General features: G+C 38.8%; 1 protein-coding gene across 2 annotated transcripts in view; it reads left to right on the top strand.

Annotated features, from left to right (window-relative positions):
- The window catches only part of LOC139793176 (ethanolaminephosphotransferase 1-like), a 55,600-nt gene that overhangs the window by 1,868 nt on the left and 30,803 nt on the right, over nt 1-22,929 (top strand). For both annotated transcript variants that reach the window (XM_071737503.1, XM_071737502.1), the window contains exons 2-4: nt 13,481-13,549; nt 20,562-20,670; nt 22,759-22,833. In XM_071737503.1, coding sequence (XP_071593604.1) covers nt 13,481-13,549; nt 20,562-20,670; nt 22,759-22,833 — 253 coding nt within the window. The remainder of the gene's footprint in view (nt 1-13,480; nt 13,550-20,561; nt 20,671-22,758; nt 22,834-22,929) is intronic.

Genomic DNA, 22,929 nt, shown 5'->3' with positions numbered 1-22,929 from the left:
ATACTACTTATGAACTATAATGCAAATGATTTCCAAAAGACAGAATTGTGTATCTATATCATATGTATAACATTTCAGCTGAGTATATTAAGATTATTTTTGTTTCTTGGGAGCACTGCAAAGGCCAGAAAATATGCTAGATAGTTTTCTTAAATGCAGGAATTGGCCAGCACATTCAAGAAGTATCTGTTCAACCACACCGGAAAACTATGGTAAGTACAGGTTTTAGAAAGGTGAAATCAAATAGTCAGTTCTCTCTTATACCAAGTGACTCATGACTGGTGCATCCTGGAAATAAATAAATTAATCCAAATGACACAAGTTGCGCCCAGAGAAATACAGAAGCATGAGGTCAGTACTGCTGAGCTGGTGGGGTATCTGCACTGTCTTCCTAGTGCTGTAGATTGCAGGAGGACGTGGCAAGTGTTGGCAGGGCTTCCCATTCCTGAAGTGCTTGCTGCTAACAAGAGATAAAGTCCTCCAAAAATGCAAAAAACAGCATACTAAGAAGATACTAATCGCTGCCGTGATCTCCTCCCTACCTCCTCACCTTGCCCTCCCAAGCCTAAGGCTGCTACCACAACCATAGCTTTGTTCTCACCACCTACCAGGCCTGAGATGTACTCTCCAACATCTTATTGCCCTCTGGCTGCCATCACCTCAGTTCTCCTCTTCACAGTAAGGCCTCACCTCTTCCTCCTCCTCCAGCTTCCCAGCCTTGCAGAGAAGATCGCTGCCAAGTCAACAGGAAGGGCACTGAACTCACAATACTTTGCCCCCCCCCCCCCACATACAAGTTATCCCTTTTTACAACCACGTGGCTGTCTGTAGTGTCTTTCCTGATGGACCTAGTTCTGGAGTACAACAGAGGGATACATGGGTTAGCAATGATAATCTCTGGGAGGATTTATTGGCATGTGTTCAATATTGAGCTTAAAAAATGTATTGCTTTCAGACCTGAAGTGTGCCTAGGAGACTAGGTAGAGGCATCCATCTTTCTGATGTGTATCAGCAGCCTTAAGGTCCTTTTCAACCCAGGCCATTCTATGATTCTATGACTATATTTGCACTAGTATCAGTAGCTCAATATGCTCTGCATTTTGGACAATTTATCCACAGGTAACTGGGAGCTAATCACAACACAGCTTAAAAGAGTAATTTGTGTAATCAGCTCCATTTGAAAAAGGTAAATTTTGCCTGGAAAAAAATACTGCTCAGTTTTCAAGATTTTCACACAGCTGAGCTCATTTCTCTGCCATGAATGCTGCAATTGTGTGTCTCAGCCACTTTCTGTCTCGTGTTTGCAGTTGGAGGAGGGCCTTGGCAACAAACCCCAGTGCAGTTCTGTGTAAAAGGAATGGCAAACATAATGAATGCAAAGACTTCAACACATTTTAGCATTGTCAGATGCATGTATATTACACTTCTGAAGCAAATTTTCTCTTATTGTCAAGCTTTGGTTTCATTGAGAGTGACCCTGAAGCACACAAATTTGGTTCCCTTTGAATTAACCTAAACCAGATGTACTAGGAACATGCAAGTATAACCAGTACATTCATTCCATGGTATCATATTGGAACCAGTTCAGTGTAAGGCCTCCTAAAATCCTTGTAGCAGGGACATTGGATCATTCAGGCTGGCTGTTAAACTCTATCCTGTTGGTCTATTCTGCACATTAGTGGGGATTCAGAGGTTGTTTCCTTTTTCTGCTGAAAAGCTCACAGAGAACCAGTGGAGAGACAGTGAGACAGATCTAATGCAACCCTGGGTATTGCTGCTGGGGTATTTCTGCCATCATCTTGCCTGTGGGGCAGGTACTGATTTCAGGACTGTTGTATGTGTAGGGAGGCTGCTGCAACTTTAGGGCAGAAGCAGTTGATAGTCAGATTTTGTGCTGTGCCCTGGGATCTGGAGGCCACAGTGAAAAAAATGCCACAGCCAATGGCAATTGTAGCACTCTGGTCATGCCATGCCTATTTCTGTTATCAGCATTTTGCAGTCCTAGCAGAGCACCCATGGAATTAGAGAGCTGCCTCTTTCCGCCTGGTTGGGTTTCTGTTGGAAACAAGCAGCTCCGAGACAGCCAGGTGATGAGTATAAATGAAAGCAGAATTTGATTTTGACTTTTATCCTTCTCATCTCACCAGAATGCAATAATGTTAATGATGAGTTCCTGTTGCTGTTGCCACTTCACAGCAATGTGATCTTAGGGTTTCTCTTGCAAATCTGCCTTGAATCAGCTTTTCTATGGCACCTGAGTGCTGGGGTTTTCTAAGCCAGAAAACTTTTGACACCTTGTCCTCTTTCAGAATAAAAGAGATCTAAGGACAGACTATAGAGGCTTGAATCAAAGAACAGGATTTGGGAAATACGACTTAAAAGATCAGAGATAACATTAAAAAATAAGGTCTAAGGTTCCACATTTTCATCTTGGTATGTCCAACCTGTTTCCATCCCGAGACAGTTTTAAGAGGGTAACTCCCTGTGTGAAGAGGGGGGAGGAGGGCAGTAAATGATGTGCATATGGTTTCATTTCAGTGAGATTTCTGGTAGTGTCCCACATTCTTGTATCCAAAGTAGGTAGAGGTAAGTAAGCTGAAATCAGTGTAAAATGGAACCACATTATTCTAAAGAGTAATTTTAAATTCTCTATCAAAGTCGAAGGTTCTATCAAATGATATCCCATCTGTAGAGTTGTCTCTCTATTCCAATGCTGTTCAATACTTTCATTAACAAGTAGGAGACTGCTTCTGCAAAATTTTCATTTTGCACATTGAAGGCTAGGCCTAAAATGTTTTTGAAAAAGGTTTGTAATGGCTAGAAACCAACATGAAGAAATTCAGTAAACAGGATTGCATAGCGGAAATAAAACCCAACAATTTTTAACATAAACACGGAGATAACACTGCAAAAAAGATACCTGGGGATCAGCATGTCAGCATTGTAGTGGCAGCTGTAAGAAGGAGAAAAAAGCTCCTAAGTGTGAGGTGTCAAGATATGTCAAAGGGTTACATATACTGCTGGACTTGATGTACCAATCAGGTATCAGCTGGAATAATATGTCTTGCTTGCTTTGGCACACAGTCTTACAGTCACAAAATGACATTAGGAATATTAAGAAGCTTAAAAAAGATAAACGGTGAGAAACAGTCTGAGTACTGTGGGAGTAAGAACACAGAAGCCAGATAATCTTCATGCATGCCCTTTTAAACAAAGACAATACATAAGTTTTGGCTGCACGAAGAGAAAGTTAAGGCAGATGCAATGGTAGCCTCGTGTCTCTAAGGCTGTTTTAAGTCCTGGAAGATGTCCTTGGGAGGACTATGTGGTCATCTTATCAGTCTTAAAAAATGCTCCAGTTTTTCTCAGAGAGGATCTAAAATCTGGTGTTGAGTGTAAATTAAAAGTTGCTTGCACCTTTTTTAGCAGAGTTTTGGATAATGTGTTCTATTTTAATCTGCCGACATGGTCGTTTATCACAAGGAATTGGAAGCCAGGGGCTTGTTACCTCGTGGTAACTTGATCTGCTTCCTGAATGTCTGCTAAACGTGATCCTGCATTAAGTGAATGCTGTAGACTGGAAGACCTCTCAAGTTACCTCACATCCCTCATTTTAGTAGGTTAGAGACACAAGATCAGACATGATCATAGGATGATCATGTTTCAAGGTCTGATTGTTTCTCTCATGCTGATTTCTAGAAAAAGAACGAAGTGTGTCGAGTATAGTAAATTACTTTCTGGAAGTTTAGGACCAGTCCAAGGTGGAAGAATACAAGGCTGGATTTCTGCTAAGTGTTCATGCATTCCCAAGTCTACCTGTGTAACTGAGGTTTAGAAACACAGTGGATCAGTTGAATAGAAATTTTGCTTTCAGCTCCAGTAGCACAAGTATTTTAATTACTTTTGAAAATTCAAGTCAGGAGACTCTATTTGCATATTTATCTGGAAATTATTTTTCCCCTCTACTTTACTCTGGTGAGACCCCACCTGGAGTACTGTGTTTTTGGAGTCCTCAGCACAGAAAAGGCATGGAGCTTTTGGAGTGGGTCAAGAGGAAGGTCACAAAGATGGTGAGAGGACTGGAGCAACTCTTCTGTGAGGGAAGGCTGAGAGAGTTGGTGTAGTTCAAGCCCAAGAAAGGAAGGCTCCAGGGTGACTTTGTAGTGGTCTTGCAGTACCTGAGGAGGAGCTTGTAAGAAAGATGGAGTCAGACCTTTTAGTAGGATCTGCAGTGATAGGACAAGAGGTAATTGCTTCAAACTACAAGAGTGTAGATTCAGACTAAATATAGAGAAGAATTTTTTTATTATGTGGGTGGTGAACACTGAAACAGGTTACCCAGAGAAGTGGTAGAAGCCCCGTCCACGGAAACATTCAAGGTCAGGTTGGATGGGGCTCTGAGCAGCCTGGTCTAGTTGAAGATGTCCCTGCCTTCTGCAGGGGGCATGGACTAGATGACCTTTAATAGTCCCTTCCAATCCAAACTATTCTATGATTATGTGTTTGTACATGGGCATTTTGAATCATAGAATAATTTGGGTTGGATAAGACCTTTAAGTTCATCAAGTCTCACTGTAATCTGCTATGTGTTGAGTACAGTGATTTTGCAGAATTTTTTTTCCTAAGTTTTAATTCCAAACATTATTTAAAAGCAGGTTTCATCAGTTTTATCTGTTGTAGCCAGTTTTTTCAAACCATTTCAGTGTTATCAAGCCCTTCTTCCGTAAAACCGGTGAGTCAACAGCCCACTGTTCTACAAACAAAATCTTGCAGTCTTCTTCATATCACTCTGATGGCTTGGAAGATTGGGATGTAATTAAAAGTTGTTGAAAAATATGTGGAATAAGTCAAACCATTCATTACGCTTACATTTTCTGTCACTGTGTTCATGTGTAAGAAGTCTGTGGGCTGACTGAGTTACAAAATTGACTGTCTTTCAATGCAAACCTTTTCTTATTCCTCATCCTGCTGTAATTGTAGCTGACATAATGCAGCATTTCAAGAGCTCTGTAATCATTACTTTCCTTCTATAGATCATATGCTAATAAGACAGCAACATAATGAAATAACATCATAGAGATGTTGCACTTGATACTACTTGCTGCAGGACCTCTTTCCAATGATGGTGTAATTGTACGTAGCCTTGAGTGCTGTATTGCACCCATGAATTTACAAAGCTTCATGAGACCATTTTTGGGACAAATACAGCAAATATAAAGAGTTTTATGCCCTGTTGAGTTTCACAAAAGTGCAAACCCCAGTGGCATAATTTCATTTTATTGTTTTACCAAGAAATGTTCTTGTTCTGAAATGCTTATCTTATTTTTATATGTAGGATATGCATATGTACACATATATGCACTAATATGTATTTATTTTTGTTTATTCATCTGTGTTTTAATAGAATACTAATTGCAAAGATATATCTGTGATTTGAATTATTTGCTGTAAATCTAGGGTAGCCGTTCTTAAAAAGGTTGTTTTGTAGAGGGAGGAACTGGGTTTTCTATGAAATATCTCCCCTCTTATGTGTCAGGATACTGGATCACACAACTGTTTAGTGTATGCAGTCCCAAACCCCTGTTTAGAATCCCTCATGGAAACTGCAGCCCACTTTTGATCTGTTTGCCTTGTTGTGCCTGGAGCAGTTTCTTTGTGTTCCCCAGAGATTTAGGTATGCTGGCAGAGCTCCAGCTGCATTGGAATTTGGTCTACTGTTTGATCTTTAAAGGGCTGCTGACACCTCTGAAAACACACATTGAAAACAAGCAAATAGATTCAGTGCACCATCCCGCTGTCTTTTTCTTTACCAACTGTAGGCCCATCTACACAAAAAATACGTAGAAATCAGCTTCCTCACCATGCTAGAGCTTCTTTGAATAGGGTTGGTTATGGATCTTCTTGTGCAGTTCCTTGACAATGTGAAGGGCATGATTTTTTAGCAGGATTTTTACTTTTGCCCGTCTGGGCCATCCTCTGACTTTGTCTCTTTACAGCTACAAGTCTGCCTTCTGTTACCCTTTGCTCAATATTTAATTGTATTTCTGTGTTTATTTCATTTGTTTTGGCTTTACTGTTAACTCTTTGAATGTGTCCCACTAAACAAAGCTGTTTTCTGAAGACAAATTAAGGAACACTCTTAACATAGCTAGTGTTGATTAAAAATGATTGCTGCCTTCCAGTGTTATTCCCTCTCCACCTCTCCTTGGTCTGGGTACTTAGTCTTGTCAGGGAAGAATCAGACCTAGGTAGTCTCATGTGGTGGCCAAGATCTTCACTGCTGGGACCAGCACATTATGACTTTTTTCCTCAAACTGTGCTTCTCAGTTGTAGTGTGTAATGTTCTCTTATTCCTGACAAATGGGGTTGTGGTGGGCAGGAAGCTGAACACAAGCCCTGAGCATGCCCTGGCAGCAAGAAGATCACAAGTAAATTAAGTAAGGGGAAAGTAGTTATCCTCCTTTTCTAAGCCATGTCTAGAATTTCTAGTGCAAGAAAGACAACAAAAAATTGGAGCAAGTTCAGCGGGGGCCACCAAGTTAGTTGAGACTGGGGCACTGGTCTTGTGAAGAGATGCTGAGGAAGGGCTTGTTTGGCTTGGAGATCAGACAGATTCAGGACACCTAGCAGCAGCTGCCCCAGTACTTAGAGGAAAGTCCTTGAGAAGATGGAGCCAGGCTGCTTTTGAATGGTGGGAATACAAGACACAACAAGCACAAGACATCTTCATGCTGGATGTGAGGAGAAATATTCCCTGGGAACACAGTGAGACAGTGCTTCAAGCTGCCTGGGGAGTTTGTGCAGTCACCATCCTTGGAGCTTTTCAAGACCCAGCTGGATAAACCACTGTTTGATCTCATGGCTGAGCCTACTTGGAGAAGGCAGTAGGACTGGACACCTGCTGAGCTCCCTTCTGTCCTGAATTGTCCTGTGATGTGAACCCCATGATTCTGTGATCTTGAGGCAGTGACATCTCTTTGCAGGCAAGGGGATGTGCCACAAGCAGGCATGATTCCCTACGAGCAGCTTGTCCCAACCCACAACTCCTCGTGCCATCTCATGGACATGGGTTCATACATACCTGCATTAAGTGGCAGGATGTGACACATGGCCCAATACATGTATCAGGATTCCAGAAAATAGGGATGTCTGAATGGTGAGTTATGTCTACAAAGAAGCACCAACAGGACAGCAATTTTCATAATAACCACTTCCAGCAACTTAGTAATACCAGCCAGAATCCCTTCTGTCTCCTTTCCTGTCAGTTACAAGTCAAAGATATTGTGGAATTGCATAATATGAGAGGAAATGTGATAAAAGAAGTGATAGGAAGGTGTTGGTATGGGTGCCCACCCAAGGAAGGGGTTTCCCACTCTGCCATGGGCCTGGGAGGGATAGCTTCTTCATATCTGGTAGACAGCAAAATTTCATCACTTGCTTACATATTTTTTATTTTATTTCAAATATATGCTGTGGAGCACCAGTTTTTCAAAGCTTTTCAATCAGCAGATCCATCAATTTTCCATCCAAGACACAGGTCCCTGCATTTGAGTCTAGGCCAAATGACAACCAGCTCACATTTATATGTGCTGGAGAAGTGATCAGTCCACATCCAGGTGGCATTGTGGAAATATGCCACCATGCAAGTATTGTGGAAAACCACTCTGTGGAATTACTATTTTCAATAGTAGATTACTCGTTTAGAAAAACATAATTTCACAGATTTCTAATTTGATGGATTGATCCTCAGCTGTTTTAGGCTATTTTCTATTATTTTAATGAAAAGTCAATTTTCCCCATCATTGGACACTTTTAAGCTTCAGCTGGACAGGGTGCTGGGCCATCTTGTCTAGACCATGCTTTTGCCAAGAAAAAGGTTGGACCAGATGATCCTTGAGGTTCCTTCCAGCCTGGTATTCTATGATTGCAGTTAATTTAGGAGGAAGAAAAATTATTTCTTCCCCCCTCCCCTTTTCAATAATTTTGAGGAGATTTAAATGAGTACAGTTCCAAGCTCATTTAACACTTGATAACACTTTAATATTTTGGTAGCACTTTGAACCAGTTTCCAACTGAAGGAGCAAGATAATATATGTGGAATTAGGTGTGTAGGAGGCTTATTGCATTTCATTTTGGTGCTTCCCCCACAGTAAATCCTTTTACATTGAGGCAGAAGTTGAGTGAATATTCATCACTTCACCTGTGAAGTACATGCACAGGTAAAGCTTCTTGGCTGTCTTACAACTTTTTTATGTGTTCTCACCTTTTTCCATAACTTGTTCTTTCACTAGGTATTGCTGGGTATTTTTTTTTTCTCCCCATGGGTAACACAAGCACAGTGAATGCTTGACTTTAAAAGTGTTTCCACAACCACAAAGTTGTTAGAACATCAGCACAAATGTACAGCTGTGGCTCTGCCATACCTGTGCCTGACCTGGCTGAGTTTGCTTACAGGAAAAGGCAGGTATCACAATATTTATGTTCTTCGTCTGAGTCCTTTGGTGATCATTAGGTGCTTCTCATCCTTTCCATGTGGGAACAGCTGGTGTATTCCTCCATTAGAGGAACCTAGCTGAACATGAAATATTAGAGGAAACACAGAACCATATATTCAATATACTGCAACTTAAACAATGATTACTGTCTGATATATAGATGGTTTAACCATAACTTTGGGGAAGAAACCTTCCAGCCTTTACATTCTTAGTAAACTTCTTTATCTCCTTTTGTAGAAGAGAACTTGGAGTTGAGCTAACATGGGGAGACTTTATTTGAATAAGCCTGGTATTGCTTACACTTAAATTATGCATGTTAAGTATGACATTTCTGGCAACCCTTGTGGCTGTATCCTCTGCTAGATACTCTTAGGGTGAGTCACAGCCCATCTGTGCCTCAGTCTTCCCAAGTATACAATGGAGCTAATAAATCCTGCCTGATTCATGAAGTTCAGGCAAATTTTAATGAATATGTGAAGTAGCTGAGTTCTGGAATGTGAAACATTGCAGATTTGATGCTACTAATGTGAAATGAAAACCTACGGTATCATCTTCGTGCCAACAATTCAAATGTAAACAAACCACAACAGTTTTACTCTATCTCTCTGAATTTATATGACTTTGTGGCACTGTATGGTGCTAACTGGAACAATTTAAATACAGGAAAGGAATAGTCTCTTAGCATGAGGACCAACTTGAGTTAAAATAGCTATCTCCCAGCAGTCAATTCAACCACGTTTCTTGCAACTTGCTTCCTCTCCTGACTCTGGAGTTTGTGTGGGCATGCTTTATATTCTTCTTTATATTCTTCTCTTCATCCAAAATTTGGATTTTTGAGCATATGTTGAGACACAACTCCCACTACTGTGCTTTGAAAATGTGGTATTGCTGGCTTACAATGTAGTCTCCAAAATCTTAGGTGTACAGGGCCAGATAATGAGGCCTCAAACAGGGCAGATGCTGTGAGGTGTGGATGTGGTTAGTTTGCAATAAGGAGAGGTATTTCTAAGCTCTGTGGGTATGAGCCAGAAGGTACCATTCATCTTGTGGTTCATAGTAATGCAGATCTTGGTCACTGTTCACCCAGCCACAGGTGTGTTGGCTCTGCTCTGCCACTCCAGAATGGTTGTCTGTCTTCTGTGTAGGCAAGCCTTCACTTTGGCTGATTTTTCTAACTTTTTTTTTTTTTTTTTTTTTTTTTTTCTTTCCTCAGTTATGTTTCTTTCCTTACTCTTACTTTTTTTACTGCATATACCTTTTCCCCCCCTTTCACCTTAATTTTCTCATCTTTCTTTTTCCTTTGAGCACAGCTGGCCACTGTGCTGGAGCCCCTGGATGAAGATTATGATGCACGTAGAGTAAAAGCACAAAGTAAAAGCACAGATCTACTTCTGCCTCCTAAGTCAACATGTTTGTGTGCATGTGTCTGCTGTCTATGTTCTCATTTCTAGCTATACCAGAAGTCATTGTTAACTCAGTGTAAGTAGATGGCTTTCAAGGAGACGTCAGATATTTAAATAAACAGCAGAAGCATTTTTGAACATGGGAATCAGATGGATGCCATTTCCTTACTACTGCTGTTCCCTCCCTACTATTCCAGTTTCTTTAAAAAAATAATTAACAGAAGCTTTCTTCTTAATCCAAGCCCTTCTTATTTGTATAGGGGTAATCAAGATCCCTTTCATAGTGCAGAAAATGTTTGCTAGGAAGTGCTTAGCTCTTGCATCATCCTTGCACTTAAAAACCTACAACAGGCTTATTCTTCACTTCTGTCTTTTAACATAAATGCACTGAAAAGGACAGAACCATGCAATAGCAAATGGCAGTACTTATTTAAATCAGGTTCCATGTGCTCTCACATTCATGTTCATTGGTTGTAATGTGAGCATCTTGCTCCATAATTTGCTTTTTTAGCAGCCATGAACATTAAACTCCTGTGGGTTTCATGGCCTTGAGGTTAGTAGCTTCTTGGAAGCAGAGCACAGCTCTGCTCTAAAGAGTGTTCAACTCTGTAGCAGATTTTATTTGTGAAGTTTCATTTTTGCCATGACAGAAATCTAGAAGAATGCTTTTTGTATGGGTGTTTCCTTTGGTCTGACTAAAACAGATTGCTGACAAGGGAAGAGCAAATTTCCATTCTTCTGCACATCTGCTGAGTGTTCCTTCCCTGCACAAAGGTCCACACTTCAACCACAGACATAGGAATCAACAGAATGAAGTGTGACAGGTCTTGAAATATCTTTAGGAGACAGAAGTTGGTAATAATTCTAGGGGTTTTTTTATTTATTTTTTATGACTGTTTTAGTTTTTGGTGCTTGCATTTGGAAACTATGAGGTAAACAAAAAGCTAACTGTGTCTTCACATCTGTGTCTGTTACACAGAGCTATGTTGGAAAAAGACATAATCTCATACATTTCCTTTTAAGAAAATACAGAAATTATATAATTCCTATAAAATAAAAAATAATTTAAGGAAATGAGATTGCTTTTCCTTTTTCTTTCTCCCAGGAAATTCTCCCAATTGTTCTGGACAGCCAGTGAGTACTTTGGGTAGAAAGCTTCATTTTACTGTTGTTATTTAAGTGGCATTTTGTGATTTTATTCATAACTTTGAAGACTTGGGGTGAACTGGAGATGAAGAAGTCCAAAGCAAGAGTGAAGGTCACATATACTACCCTTTTGTGCATTCCTATCCATATATGACTGAATTAATTGCATTTGCTGGACAGCAAATTATCATGTGAGTTCCCAGTAGTCTTTGAATACGTGTTGAGGTTAGGGAAATGGGCAATAACTACAGAGAAACTTTGGATTGATTCCTGTTTACCTGGAACCTCAATAGTGTTAATAGATTTTTCATTTTCAGAGGATTTTCATAGTTCTCAAGTGAATTAAGTACTAGCTGAATGTTCTTTTGGCAGAGTTATTGTGTGGCTTGGTATATTTTATTTTTGGCATAATTATAAGCAGCTCTCTTAGACAGTTTAGACTGGGTTAGTTTGGATGCAAGATGGACCATCAAAAGATTAACTCAGTTGTAGTAGTCATTTTTTGAAAGATACACTATAAAATACAGCACCTGGAGCTGAAAATCATACAGAATAACAAAACCTTTAGTTTTACCTGCAAATTTATTTTTCTGAGCTGATGTGTTTAAGAATTCTAATATATATTTGGGTAGAAATGTTGATGATGGAAGATTTGTCTGATGTTTTCAATACTATGGGTGGCAGAATCAGAGAAAAACAATACCTTTAAGTAACACTTCCAGTATTTTTAGAAACAAAATCAGTAATGTACGCTTCACTAAACTGTACATCATGTGGAAAGTTATTCTGCCTGACCAGTAGCTGACTGGTGATTACTTGGATATTCACAACATGTAGCTGTGTTGTAACAGTTTTTCAAGTACACAGAATTGTTATCTTTGATAATAGGTTTTATCCACAAATTACAAAATAGGGGCAAATGCTTTGTTCTGTCTAGAAAACAATTAAAACATGCCCTTTGTATGCAGAGAGTAAGAGGAAATATGTGGAAGAACTCTTTAGCCCTCTCTAGCCTTATATGCTTAGAAATATTAAATGAAAAGACTTGTGCATACTGCATTTATCTTTTGTCCTGCGTGCATTTGTTCACGGGAAGCTCTTAACTAAGATGTGTGCAGGTTCAGTGTGTGTAAAAGCTTGTTGAACAGGGATACTGAAACGGAGATTAATCTTGTCAGATGTCAGTTACCTAAAAAAGTGCCTGTGTTTAAGACAAGTGTCTAGGCTCCTTTGGTAATTGAAATGGGTACATCCAGAGTGCAGTCTCATCCAAAGGGTAGCTGGCTAAGGCTGGTCAATAAATTAAGTGTAGACAGAACAATTCCCTGTTAGCTGAAGTAAGGTGGAATGAGAGCTGCTGACATCAGCTCTTCTGCATCTGAACTGCTTCAACAAATTGTGACCTGGCATATCCCTGTCTTCCTCCTGTTGTCTGCACATGGGGTTTGGACAATGCTGTATATAGATATGCCTGAATCTTTATGTGAGTGATGTGAGTGATGCATCATGCAAACAGCATAAGCCTTATAGGTACTTGGGAACTCCAAAAATTTCTGGAAGAATTACATGTACCACCCCGATGATGACCTGTTTCTTCCACTGTGGACCCTCTGGGGCTTGGGAACGTGGTTGTGAGAGGTGTTATCAGTTAAGATCATTCTTCTGCAGGTTGTTCTGACTCTGTTCTGCAATCTCAAGGCAAGATGAAGCTTGATACTGTTCTCTGGGAAGAAAGTAGACAACAGCAATTTGGAGTGGGTTCAGCTTTCTGAAATATTTTGTTTGCAAAGGATACAGATGTGTTCTTATTTGAGTAAATAACACAGTGTTTTTATTGTGTCCAATAGGGATGTTTCATTGTGGTTATGAACTGTGCTATGTTAGAGCTTATTTTTAAAATAACATTGCCTTAAATAAATTAACATCATGCAAGTGCACCTGTTTTAGTATGTCAAAAGCTGTGTATCTCTGTGAGATAATGTTCCACTTATGATTGTATTCCCTATGGACTATCATTACATTACATTACATTACATTACATTGCATTACATTACATTACATTTTACCAATGTACTACTGCTCAGAGTCTGTATTACTGTGAATACAAATAAAGGTATTACATCCAAAATATGTAGAAATGCAGAGGTTTTTAGGATAACTTCTAGAATGAATAAGAATTTAACAGTAAAATATGATTATTGAACTGTTTGCCATTTCACCAGCCCTAATTTTTGTGATGTAAGATACAGTTCCTAACAAGGTAATTGTAAACCAGGCCAGTGTTTTTATATTATATTAAGACGGTCTTCAGAATAAAATAAATTTACACCAGTCACACTCAAGAGTGATTGTTCTTAGATGCTGAAGGATATACAGGGAAGGATAAATATGCATAGTTCAGTGTTCTGTTTAACATGTGTGCTTTTTTCCTTACAGTACAGTGCTGTGGATACAAATCCTTTATCCGTGTATATTATGCAGCCCATCTGGAACAAAATTATTAAGGTAAGAATTTTATTTAATAGAAATATCACACAATAATATAAGAATTTATTTTAAATACAGCAGGTATTTTCATTAAAAATATATATTGATTAATAAAACTGAAATTAAGACATCTGTGTAAAAGAAAACAAATGTTACAGAACATATAGTTATTTTTGAGATGCTTGTTTGAATTTTGCAGTTTGTTTTTTTTGTTTGTTTTTTTTTTTTAGAAAAACAAGGTTGCTTTATTCTTTTCTCATCTCTATACAAAATACATCCATCTCCTTATTACATCTTTCATTTAAAAGCTTTGCAGACATTGAGGGGTTTACTTAGCACAAATTATTTTTGTGCAGCATATGCCACCTAACAGCAGCATGGCTCTATCTCTGTGCTGTGCACATGATTTTATGCAAGTGCTGTCTCATTTTCTCCCAAGGGTACTTGCTGGAGGAAGCTAGGCATTTCTCTAAGAAGAGAAAAAGAGCTGTTACCATGATCACCATAACGATTGGAAGGTGGCATCTCTTAAATTAATTATGATCTGCAGTTTTTAAAAACAATACCACTCACAATTAGTTAGCTGTTTTTGGAAAAAAAAAAAAGTTGTATCTCAAATAAAGATGAACTTTATTGATCCCAAAGGAAGCAATGACTTCTGCATCTGCCTCTTAGAGGAAATCTTTAGGTTGGAGCAGACTCAAAAGCAAACCTTTAAGCATACAAAAAAAGGATGTATGTGGTCAGAGTGCTGTTGGGTCCACCATTTTGGGGTTCTAAAATCCAGATATTGCTTATGCTTGTTATAGTGGGAAAACCTTGTCTTGTTTGTAACCTCAATGTAATTTCATGAAAGTGTTAATATGACCTCACTTAAGAATTAAAAAACAACCAGAACATGGGATGAGAGAAAAGCAATTCAGAGATGTGAAACTGAATTATCTAATTCAGTTCAGAGACTCTATTATAATTTTCATCATAATACTGAGGAAAACAATGAAGCAGAAAAACCATCCCAGCACTCTGGAGTCTCTCATGGCTGAGCAGAGGCTTTACTGTGCACTTGCACTTTGGTGCAGGAGATTCATGGGTGTTCATCTGCTATCAAATTGAAGGAACTGTGTTACCAACACAAAACTTCCTTTGGAGATAAGTTCTTCTAATGGTTTCAGGGTTTTCCCAGAAGAAAAGCAACGTTCTTGACTGTCTCCATGTAGCGCAGGATGAAAGATCCTATAAAAAATGTAGGTGCTGTCTGTACTTCAGCATTTGATTTGGTTTGAACCCTGAAGATACAGCAGTGAATGTTCTGCTTTGCCCTCTGTTTCACAAGTGTTACAGAATGATTCTCAGTGATGCATCACAAGTATTTAAAGAGAATTCCTATTGCTCTCAGCTTTTGTAGCAGCAGTCATTCTAACTTTAAAAGATACTGCCAGGTCAAATAAAAGTCCTGAAGAGAAGCTGGGAATGCACAGCTCCGTGGGGTAAAGCTGTGTGTAATGGAGATTGCAGGAGAGTCATCTTGGTTGGCTCTTAGAGATAAGAATGAGAACTGGGTGAGCACCAATCTGTAGGCCAAAATTTAACTTTTTGTTGAATATGAATATGGATTGAAGTTGCTTAGAATGGTTTTGTTCCTGCTAGATACAGAAACCAGGAATGGCAGCAACTTTTATTCCAAAATGAGTTCAAGACAATTCTGCTCATCTGTTCACCAAAAAAATACTTTTTTTCCTATTGATTTATAAGTGTCATAATATCCTGTCATCTAGAATATAATATTGAATTTATATTTTACAATATAGAATCGTAGAATGGTTTGGCTTTGAAAGGACCTTAAAGATCATCTAGTTCCAACTGCCTGCACGGGCAGGGACACCTCCCATTTAGACCAGGTTGCTCAAAGTACCATCCAGCCTGGCTTTGAACATTTCCAGGAAGGGGCCTCCACAGCTTCCCTGGGCAACCCATGCCAGTGTCTCACCACCCTCAAAGTGAAGAATTTTTTCCTAATGTCTAATCTGAATCTACCTTCTTCCAGTTATAAGCTATTACTCCTTTTCCTCCAACTACACACCCTTGTAAAAAGTCCCTCCCTAACTTTCCTTCAGCTCCCTTCAGGTACTGGAAGGCCACTCTGAGATGTTTCTGCAGCCTTCTCTTCTCCAGGCGAAACAACCCAAACTCTCTCAGCCTGTCTTCATAGGAGACGTGCTCTCCAGCAAATATGGTCTTAGAAGACCTCACTTGATCTGCTGGCCATAATTCTTTGGATGCAGCCCAGGATATGGTTGGCTTTTTGGGCTGCAGTCACGCATTGCCATGCCTGCTCATGTTGGGCTTCTCGCCAACCAACACACCCAAGTCCTTCTCCTCAGAGTTTTTGTCAATCCAACCTGTATTTGTGTTTGGGATTGCCCCAAGCCAGCTGCATAACCTTGCACTTGGCCCTGTTGAACTTCATTCAGTTTGCACAAGACAACCTCTCAGGCCTGTCAGAGTCCCTCTGGATGACCTCCCTCCCTTCCAGCATGTTGGCCACACCACAGAGCTTGGTGTTGTGAACAAATTTGCTGACAGTGCAAACAATTCCAATGGCTCATGTCAAACATGTACAACAGCACCAGCCCCAGTGCCAGCTCCTGAGAACCCCTACTCATCACTGCTCTCCTTTTTGACATCGAGGTGTTGACCATAACTCTACGAGTACAGCCATCCAGGCAGATCCTTATCCACCGAGTGGTTCTTCTGTCAACTCTATATCTTTCCAGTTTAGATAACAGAATGTCATGCAGGACACTGTTGAATGCTTTGCACCAGTCCAGGTAGATGACATCAATTGCTCTCCCTTTGTCCACTGATGCAGTCACCCTGTCATAAAAGGCCATCAAATTTATCAGGCAGGATTTGCCCTTGCTGAAGCCATACTGGCTTCACAAATCACCTCTTTATTTTCCACATGCCTTAGCAGGGTCGTTAGGACAATCTGCTCCGTGGTCTTGCAGGATAGTAGTCAATGGGCTATTCAACTTCAGGCAATCTTTCAGTGATGTCCTTAATTCTAGCCCCCAGTAAGCTGCAGAGCTCTTCAGTGAGTGGGTCAGGTCTGCACAGGGGTCTCTCTGTACCTCTGAGAAGGGAGTCTCTGACTATTACCCATCCCCAATTTTTCTGAGCACATGTTACTACATGATGAGCCAAACAAGCTGCCATGCTTGGCTCTGGCAACTTATCTGGTGTTGTAAGTTGTTTTTCCCCTTCAGTCTGCTGAACTGGAGCCACACAAGTTTCTCTGTTTTCCATAAAATAAAATGTGTTTGGAAGACATATTTCCTATGTTATGAGAAGTGAAGAGCCTGACATTAGAGAACACGTGTGAATTTATAAGCTGGGATGTTGATATATGTAAGGTCTGAAAACATGTTGTCGTAACCCAGCTCATTTACCTGTGAATGGGATGCCAGGAAAGAAGAGAATTTGTGCGTTTAAGTTAGAAATTCACCTGGAAATCCTGAGCATTACCTTCTTCCCTTCCCTCTTCTGAGGCCATCTCTCTGTGCCTGTGTCAGTTTGAGTTTGGATGAATGTGTTTATAATCCAGTGCTAAAGCAGAAAGTGGGATAACCTTTTGTGTCTGTTTCTGTAAGTTTCTAGAACAGGTTTGAAATACTCTGAGATACTCCTATCCATGACAGCTTTTCCACCTGGTGTGAAACTATAGTAACACCTATATGAAACTACAGAGTAACAACTAACTTTTCCTCCATGTTATTTAAAAGTATTCTGATTATGCAATTTTGTCTTTAAATAAATCAGTCCTCTGCCCTTTGCCTTTAATTAAGATCTGTATTTTATAATAACACACAATAATGCGCTCTCTGTCAGACAATGGATAGTATTACTTTGCTACTCCAATAACTAAATATTCCTCCTCTATTTGTATTCATGAGAAATCACATTTGTGCAGGACAATGAGAGTAGAAGGAGGAAATCCCTCTGGGATACATGGGTGTATGCCAGCTTCACTGAAGTAAATTGCAAACCACCACCACCACCCCCATTTCCTTTATAAACTTTGATTTTATCGCTAGAATTGGGCATGAATAGATTTCTAGTGGTCTCAAGTGACTAAGGAACAAGAGGAAAAATTTTCACTGTAAGGACAGTCAGACATTAGAATGGTGTCCCAGGGGAAGTGGTGGATTCCCCCACTTTGGAAAGTTTTAAGTCTCAGCTTGACAGGGTGCAGAGACGTATCATATAAACAATAATATCAGAAGGGTTGAACCAGGTGATCCTTGAGGTCTCTTCCAACCTGACATTCTGTGATTTTATGAATGTTTCAAGTTTGAATAGAGCTTTATATAAATATGTGTGCTTTACCACTTATTTTCCAAATAGACAGTTAATAAATTACAAGATTTGCTGTTTGTATTCAGGCTTTTAGCAGGACTGGCTAATAGACCCATTAAAACAGAAATCAGTTGGTATTTTGTGGAACCTAAGTTTTTTTTTAAAAGGTTCAGTCACACAGAGGTTTTGCCAGAGAGCAGATGTGATTGTCCCCAGTGGGCATCCCCGGTTGTATCAGTCATGTAGCTCACTGATGTATTGAACTTCTACTGTCTGTTACTTAGATAATAAAGATTGCAATGTACCTTTCTGTTGGATACAAGTAAATCCAGGCTGTTATTTTTCCAACATATGTATTATGTTAATCTTTAATGCCCTGTAATTTTTGGATTGTGAAATACGGTGATGGTAGAGCAATGCCAACCAAAAGAATAAGGGATATTAAATATAGCAAAAGAGACTTTGCAATTGGAGGTCTTTCCAAATACCCAGACAAATCGGGTTTGGTAAGGATCAAAAGAGTATGCTTAGGAGTTTAACTGCAGGAGAGGCTGTTTTCCTGAAGATAGATCTCCTGTGACTGTGTTTCATGGTGTCTTTACTAGCCAAAGGGACTGCAAGCATAGCAACACACTTTGATGGTTTTCTCCTTAAAATACATGAAGTTAACAAATAAGTGGGTTAAAGTGATGTTTTCATTTCTGCACTGTGTGAGCGTGAATTATTTCCTGTGATAACTGCGTAGTGACATTGTGACCAGTTAAAGTGATGAGCCTAATTAGAGGGCAGACATTTATGGCACCCCAATTTATTTAATAATCAACAATTATTGTGAATCATGGAGGAGAAATCCATCATTTTAAAGCAATACATTGGATGGCATCTGTATATCCATGTAAACTGTACATCCATAGGTTGTCCCAAGGTGCTATTTTGATCTTTAGCATCTTTCCTTCTTACTTCATGTGAGATCCCAGAGATCAGATAAGTCCCACAGCATGCAATTCATACCAAACCTCCAACTTCCAAGGTTTCTGCATCCCCAAGGAGCAAAATTAGGACGTGCTGCAGTCACTGCGTGCTGGGTGTGCAGTCACTGTAAGAAGGGGGGGTTATGTGGTGAAGAGTTCCTCCACAGGGCTTCTCCTAAACCAGCTTTAGGGACCCCCTGCTCACCTGCTGTCACTTTTCCTTAGTGACTGAGAATTGGGGTTTTGAACTCTCAGAATGATTGATATGTTAATTTTTTTTTCTCTAGTTGTATGCATTCCATGTATTTTAAATACTGGAGGAGCTGACATGCAGTATTTTAAAGGAAATATTTGAAAGGAAAGCATCAAAGAGGTTTAATATTTTCCCCAGTACTGATAAAGAAAACATCTAAAAAATATAACTGGAAAATATTCAGGAATTTTCATCTGATTTTTGAAAGTTTATACTGTACATTATCAGTTTCACTGTTTGTCCTGAATATTATTAATTGTTCTGTAGTAGAAAAAGAGGATTAAGTCAGGGTAAGTAATCAACCCAACTGTTCAAATTTTATCTACAAATTTTTCATGTAGTCATAGGAGAGAGGAAACATAAAAGGAAATTGATAAAACAAATTAATAATAAATAATTAATTAATATTTATTATTCTGCCCATCTAGTTAGCCCAGAGAAATTAAATAATTTCATTTCAAGACTATTATTATTATTATAATTATTATAATTATTATTATTTTTTTACAGTTATTTATTTTTCTTTAGTATTGTTTTGTAATATTTTTTAATGTTGAAGTACTTCACTTACATTTTCAGTCCTTAGATGCTCCAAAGATTTTTATTAGAAGCCTCCAGTATTTTTATATTTTCAGTGTGTTTGAGTGATGGTCGTGGTTGCTATTTGGTATTTCTGAAAATATATTTTGTATAAAAATTATGTAGAAAGCTGTGAACTGCTATTTCAGGAAACATTTTGGAGAAACTTTGTTACTTGGGAAGAGCATTACCTGAAAGGATACTTGTTGAAGCCTAAGGAATACCTTTAAGCCACTGGGGATAAATGGGAGAGAATGATTAGCACAAAGTTAAAGATTTTGTGGTTTAGGTGAAGAGGGAGAGTCCTTTTCAGTGCTCCACAAAGCCAAATGAATTAATGGAGTGATTATAATTTCTGGCTAAAGAGGGAGACAGTGCAGAAGTTTTACGATTCAGTGAAGAAGAGAGCTGGTCCTATCAGGGAGATCTTCTGAATCTGTCTGATTTTGTTGATGTTTTGAGTTGGAAATTGTTGACATATGTTAGAAATTTCCTTGTTCTAGTGTGGGAACAGAATGCTTAAAGAATCTGCCACGTGGATGCTGAGTTGCCACACTGGGGTGCTGCAGTCTTCTTTCAGATGTGATACAGAAAACTGCAAGAAGCTTTCCTTGCTGACAGGGGAAATAAGGATAGTGTATAACATATGAAACATGGCATTTAAAAATTACACTTTACTGCAATCATGAAGATCAGGCAAAAGGATGAAATTTGAAAATAGATTGCAGAAAATGTATTTCAATTTGAAAATATGGAATATATGCACAAATTGAACATTACTGATATCATATATAGATTTCTCTGCAATTAAAGATTAAATTAAAATAGGACTTATAATTTGAAATATCATCTTTTCTTTCTTTTTTAACAGATAGTGCCTTTGTGGATTGCTCCCAACCTGTTAACCTTCTCTGGATTTGTCATTATTTTAATTAATTACTTTCTAATAGCTTTTTATGACTGGGATTACACTGCCTCAGGTAAATATCCACATGTTGTGATTTTTCAGAATTACAGAGCTGCTTGTATAATACTTGTGAATGATACAAGGGGGTAATGGCTGAATCTTCCACTCTTCCCCTTCACGAGGCTCCATGTGCATATAGTAGGATCTGACCTCACACGTGGCATCATAAATTTACATAATTTTATTGGAAAAGCTTATTTAATTTCATCCCTAAATATGGGTTTCAGCATGTGCTTCTTGAAGTCTATGAGAATACTTCATTTTATTTAAAGTGTATGCCAGGATTTAAAAACACAGCCAAAGTACATCCTAATGTTACTCATAAAATTGTAATTGGTTTCATGTTTCCTAATGCTTAAATCCAGGCCTGAATGAGTTAATTCCCCTCTCATTACTCCATATTCCCCCTATTCGAGACTGCTTCTAGACAAGAAATAGTTTTTAAACAAGTCTCTTCTTTAAATTAGGACTTTCAAAGTCCAAGTCCATATTTACCCCTTATAGCAGACCAAGTCAGAGCTTTTTGGAGTTGATTGCTCCTGAACGTAGAGCAGGTTCTGTTTGGTATTTCTCAGACCAGCTGAACCTACAGTAAGTAGTAAGCATCTACCAGGTGATTAATATATTAAAAGTTTTTCTTTTATTTAAACTAGACAATTTGGAGAAGAGTTAATGCTTTTTTTCCTGAAACAATTATTTTTAGGTTTTTTTGCTGCCTTCAATTTCTTGTGCCTGTGGTTAAGTTTAAGAGGTAAACTTTGACATGAGCTATTGGTACATTTATCTCAACTATTCTAGAAGCAGAGATACTTGTTAAGAGTTTTGGTTCAAAAATAATTCTGTATGGGCATAAAGTTCTCAGGACCAGCATGTAATGTAGCTGTCTGGCCTTATCCTTAAACACTTATTTGTTGGTTTCTTTTATCAATGCAGCTGATACTTACTAATTCTGTAATAAGGGAGCATCCAGCACAGATCTTTTAATGGGATAATTTTATCTTCGCACATTCCTGATAGATAGATGTTAAACTTGAAGACATTTGAAATGGTGACCAAGTCTGTTAGAGCTGAGATTTCTACGTGCAAGCCTATTCTCAATTCCACAGAAAAACAGTGCCCATCATTTTTCAATTGATTGAAAACGTTCATGCAGCCTAATGAGCCTTTTGAGTATCATATATCAGTCCCATACCTAGTATCAGAAATAAAGACTTAATTTCCTGAACAGCTGGTTTTCATTCTAGAGTTTGAAAATTTGCAGCTTGGAGTCAGGAATTGCCATTTTTTCTTTCAGAGTGTCAAGATGAGGCACTCTGGGTCAGGGCACTGGTTTAGCCACTGTTCAGCAAGGACACATCCCTGTGTCCAGGTATTCCCTGTGTTCTGTGCCAAATGCTAGAAACTCAAGAGGGCTTTGCAAATACAGTTATTCCTAGTGCTGGCAGAGTCCTTATTGGATTGTGTTTCATTTACATAGAATGCTCTTTGGAAAAAAAGATTGATTTCTTTAGAAGAGCAACAATAACCGTGGGTTATTGTGATCAGCAGAGCAAGAACAAAACCCTGAGTTCTGCCCAGTTCGGTTTTATTTTCCAGATTAATTTCCTCTTTTCAAGGAAAAAAAAAAAGGTGCTAATATCTGTCCTAGCCTAAGGGCAGAAGTTTTCTGTTCAGATCTTTATGGTAAAAGTGCTGTACAAAACCCACAATAGTGCTTGTAATCATGCTTGAAAAACTACATTTTTAAAATGTTTAGATACTACATAGACATTAACTAATTTGTTACTGGGTAGTCTTCCCATGACCTATGAAAATTTTTGCTTAGTTACTATCATTATTTTGTAAAATACTAGAGTAAGCTGAGGACCAAAATACTCTCCCTTCTCTTCTTGACAGTATAAGCATATTCCAGCCTGCTCATCACTTCTTTGGAAGAGCTCACTGATGACCTATATTGATTGCAGCTCAAAACTCAAATAGTTCAATCTGTTTGTTGCAGTGGGCTAATCAGTGGCATCGTGTTTGTGTGTATATGCATATCTTGATGGATTTTTTTGATGTTAACCACTGTTACACTGATTCACTGCCTGATTTATTTCAGGTACCAGTCCTGGACTTGTTCCCACCTGGGTGTGGCTGTTCAGTGCTTTTACCACCTTTTGTGCTTATGCTTTAGGTAAAGTACAATTAAATAATTTACACATCTGACATCTTCATATGGTTTTATCTACTAGTTCACTAGTGCTGGTGTTGAGATGAAGAGGCATCCATA

Source organism: Heliangelus exortis, chromosome 2 (genome assembly GCF_036169615.1).
Source record: "Heliangelus exortis chromosome 2, bHelExo1.hap1, whole genome shotgun sequence".
In the NCBI taxonomy this organism is placed as follows: Eukaryota; Metazoa; Chordata; class Aves; order Apodiformes; family Trochilidae; genus Heliangelus; species Heliangelus exortis.
Note: the sequence above shows the minus strand (reverse complement) of the source record. Positions and strands in the feature narration are given on the sequence as shown.